This window comes from Neodiprion virginianus, chromosome 2 (assembly GCF_021901495.1).
Source record: "Neodiprion virginianus isolate iyNeoVirg1 chromosome 2, iyNeoVirg1.1, whole genome shotgun sequence".
Taxonomy (NCBI): domain Eukaryota; kingdom Metazoa; phylum Arthropoda; class Insecta; order Hymenoptera; family Diprionidae; genus Neodiprion; species Neodiprion virginianus.
This window is the reverse complement of record NC_060878.1, coordinates 35843073-35846974: the sequence shown is the minus strand read 5'-3', so window position 1 is coordinate 35846974 and position 3902 is coordinate 35843073. Positions and strand designations below refer to the sequence as shown.

The window sequence follows — 3902 nt, the reverse complement described above, 5'->3', positions numbered from 1 at the left end:
ACGATCTCCGTATCGTGACTGTTTTCATTACGCGGTATCAAATTAACGAAAAACTGTCCCAACGCGTCGGTGACCTTTCCATACATCCTAGCAAAAAATAGTACCGGGACGATCGATTCAAGCAGTTGATGCTTGCAAATAAATTGCCACCGTTTCCTTATAAGTACACCCAGAAAATTCTTGAAAAGGGTGAGCTGAAAAATAGCTCCACAAATTGGTCTCGCTTGCGGTACGACGTTGACAAAATTGTTTGTACGTGTTCGCGCATAGTGTTCCGTGAAAGAGATGGCAAGTGATCAAACTTGTACTATCTCACGAGATCATGACCTATAAAAATCAATGCCGTTATGCCAATTTTCTACAGGGCAGAACGAGCACTGAACATAACAGTTTCGCACCACAATTCAACGAGCGAATAATATTTAGGGAGATGTTTCCTCCGCTGTGTCACCGGGTCAGGATAGCCATAAAAGATAAGGGCTGCAGCGGGTGCAGAAACAGCGTCGTGGCGTATCACATTTTAAACCTCAAGAAAATCTCAAGCTTCGGCGAATACGGTGAGATTGATCAAGGTCTTCGGAACGATCGACCCTTTCTGTAAACCTGATTTCGTGAATTTTACACAGCATTTTTACCCACGTTCGGACCGACCTTTGTCCATTTCTACGGAAGCGGAAGCACTCGGGAATGCAACTGTATTGGAAAATGCGTTGCTACCCTGCCGGCGCACAGAGGCCGTGTATTGCTCGCTCTGAAAACCGAAATCGACGACCCCGAGGCCCCTTCGACCCCTTTTGTTGAAGTCGAGCCTTGTATACCGGTCATAGAGGTTTGATTTCGTGCAGAATTCATTGACGAAGTAAATCCAGCTTACGGTTGATTGCAAAAATCATTTCTCCGAATGGCAGAGGAGCTTTTGGGAGACTGAGGAGTATCTTCTGGTGGGCATCGTTTTCGACGTCTCGATGATAGACCGTAGAAAATACTCGGGAAAGAAGATCAGCTTTGAAATAAGTCTTGGCAACGCTGGTAACAAGATGCTTTCTTACAGCCAATGCGTCGAGAGCAGCGGCGACGGGCTACTCGGTAAGATAACGATAAAGTATCAAATTCACTTCCAATCATATCGTGCCGTTTGCTAACGCATCGTAGAAAGAGTGACTGCAGAAAAAAGCCCAGACTTTGAGAGCACAACGGTACCAACAGCTACGGCTACCATGGACCGGAAGTACGACTACCTACCGTATGCGGAAAAAAAACCGTGCATGTACGTTAAGTCCTGGTGGCCCAACCTGGAGTGGAGAATCTTCAACAGAAACGGGCTGGCTTCGATTGCTCGCTTCCTTGTAAGATGACGATAAGAAAAAAAATTGATATATTACAATTAAAAAAGTAATAAGCTTATTGAAACTAGAGAAAGAAACTGGGAAGCATGGAGAAGTTGATGATCGTTCAACAGTCAATAACGTATAAATACTACAATGACATGATAAACGAGCTGTGCCATCGTTGCAAGAGGTATCTGAAGATGCTGGATGGCTGTAAGCTCGATGAAATTGGGGGGACAACAAAACTGGACAAACATAGATTCAACGTTTGTCATATGGCCGTTGAGGACATCCTGCAGGCCATAAAGATCAACGGTACTCTACCGGACAACAACTACGTCAGGATCGCAATGATTCATGCGCACAAGTATTTGCGCTCTCTGGAAGATATTATGGAAGATGTAAGTCGGTAAAGATCCAACATTTCTCTTGCGAGAATTCGAGGAGAGCATAGAGTGCCATTTGTATTTTCAGCCTCAAGACGCTCTTCCTGACGTGTATATCTGGATGATCACCGGGTCCAAGAGAGTCGCTTACACGAAATTACCTGCGTTTCTTTTAACGTATCAAGAGAATGAAGAATTTCGCGGAAAGTACTCCGGGGAACGCATCAGTCTTTTCTTCAAGGACCCCCTCGACGACACCCGAGCCATGGACCGGAGTGCCTGTAGTGCTGAAATATTCATATGGCTCGGAACTACGAAACACGTCAATGCCTGCTGGAGTATGATTCCACCGGGTTATGAAGTGGACCACGACGCCGAGTTGGACGCCTTTCCTTCCACGTTGAAATTCACCAAATCTGCAGTGAGAATTATCATTTATCCGTAACAAGCTGTCTTCAGAGTATAAAAATCCGGGGTCTTCCCTCTGACACTGAGTGCTCGAACTTTCTAGACATTCCAACTCCGGGCTCATATATTTCAAGGAAGATTCGACCCTGGGATGGATTCCTCGGGCCTCTCAGATCCTTTGATCCGAGTCATATTTAACGGACACACGTTGGCGACGAGAGTGAGTAACTTAAATTAATGGCACAACGGTCTTTACCCGGGAATTTTTTTTCAGGTGATACGTGAAACTCTGGCTCCACTCTGGGATCAAACGTTGATATTCAAACCAATCATCGTTTATGGAGTCCGGGAACATATCAAAATGTACCCACCTAAAGTGATAATGGAAGCGTTTGACGAGGACTTATGCGTGAGTCTCTGGTAGACCATGAAATGTTAGCTTTACGTTCGTTGAATGGAATCATCATTTGTCGAATTTCTTGCTGTAATCTGTACAGGGAAGTCTTGAATTTAATGGCAGATGCATCGCTACTCCCGTCGTAAAATTGAACACGGAAACGTATTCGCCACCCGAATTTCCACCTCAGCTCAAGTGGTTCTTATTTCACAACCAAAAAGGAGAGAACGGAGCTGCTTTGGCAGCTTTTGAACTTATAGAGGTGAAAGACAAAACGTAAATCTGCATTTTTGAGAAGGAAAACCCATTTCGTGACCGTGACGTCACCTCCTTGACGGACCAGTGACTTAGTAAATATATGTAGACAGGTGAAGATGATATTGCAGATGTACCGATAAACGAGTCTACTGATAGCAGGATCTACAATTTACCGGACGATATCAGGCCGGTCATGTCCAGCCACCGTTTGGAGGTAATTTTTTGGGGAGTCAGAGCCCTGAAGAAGGTCCACTACATAACAGCAAACAATCCGATAATATCGGTGGAGTGCAACGGACATCTCGTCAAATCCGAGATCATGAGGAACTGTAAAAGTTTCAGTAATTTCGAAGAATCACACATGATGATTGACATTGTGAGAAACAAATTCCTTAAGTGCTGAGGTGGATAACTTTCCAATTGAGACTTTTTTCTCGATGAATTTCATAGGATCTCCCAGAGCAGGACATCTACTATCCTTCTCTGACCATCAAAGCATACGATTCACGCAGTTTTGGATGCTTAACGTACCTAGGAGTCACTATAATCCCAACCATCTACGGGTTCATCGGACAACTCGTATCTGAAGATGAGTATTTCGAAAAAATTATCGACAACGACGAGTCACATCGTACGAATAGTGCTGTAGAAAAAAATATATGTAAGAATGAACTGACACGCGGAGAATAGAATCGATACACATGTTTCGAAAAGATGCAGTTGATGACGTCCTTCGTTTTTCTTATGTCTACACAGTGCCGCTTTCGAATGACTTCGATCCTGACCCACCTGAGACTGAAAGATTGATCAGTTACAAGCAGATGACGAGCAAGCAGGGAACATCTCGCTTTGCAGCCTTTGTGGGAGGAATGAAAAACATTTTCAAGTGGAAACGAAAAAAGCATTCAAAGGATGATATCGTTTACGGTACAGACGAGGATGAGTCCTATGACTGGTGGAGCAAGTACTACGCATCCGTACAGGTATAATTTACACTGAATTACCATTACGCGATCGAACGTTGAATAATACGTGCTCGAAATTTAGGAGGAAAGAAATGCCGAAATGGGACAAACGGCCAAGTACCTCTATGACAAAAAGCCAATAGCCACGTTCAAGGTATGA

At 44.1% G+C, this 3902-nt stretch overlaps 1 protein-coding gene across 1 annotated transcript; it reads left to right on the top strand.

Annotated features, from left to right (window-relative positions):
• Positions 1-430: 430 nt before the first annotated feature.
• Positions 431-3902, top strand: LOC124297809 (otoferlin-like). The gene is made up of 13 exons (XM_046749126.1): positions 431-557; positions 627-829; positions 909-1086; positions 1153-1346; positions 1415-1729; positions 1803-2135; positions 2226-2342; positions 2397-2531; positions 2620-2781; positions 2884-3153; positions 3228-3408; positions 3534-3760; positions 3825-3902. The coding sequence occupies exons 1-13, from the start codon at positions 431-433 to the stop codon at positions 3900-3902; spliced, it is 2520 nt and encodes an 839-aa protein (XP_046605082.1).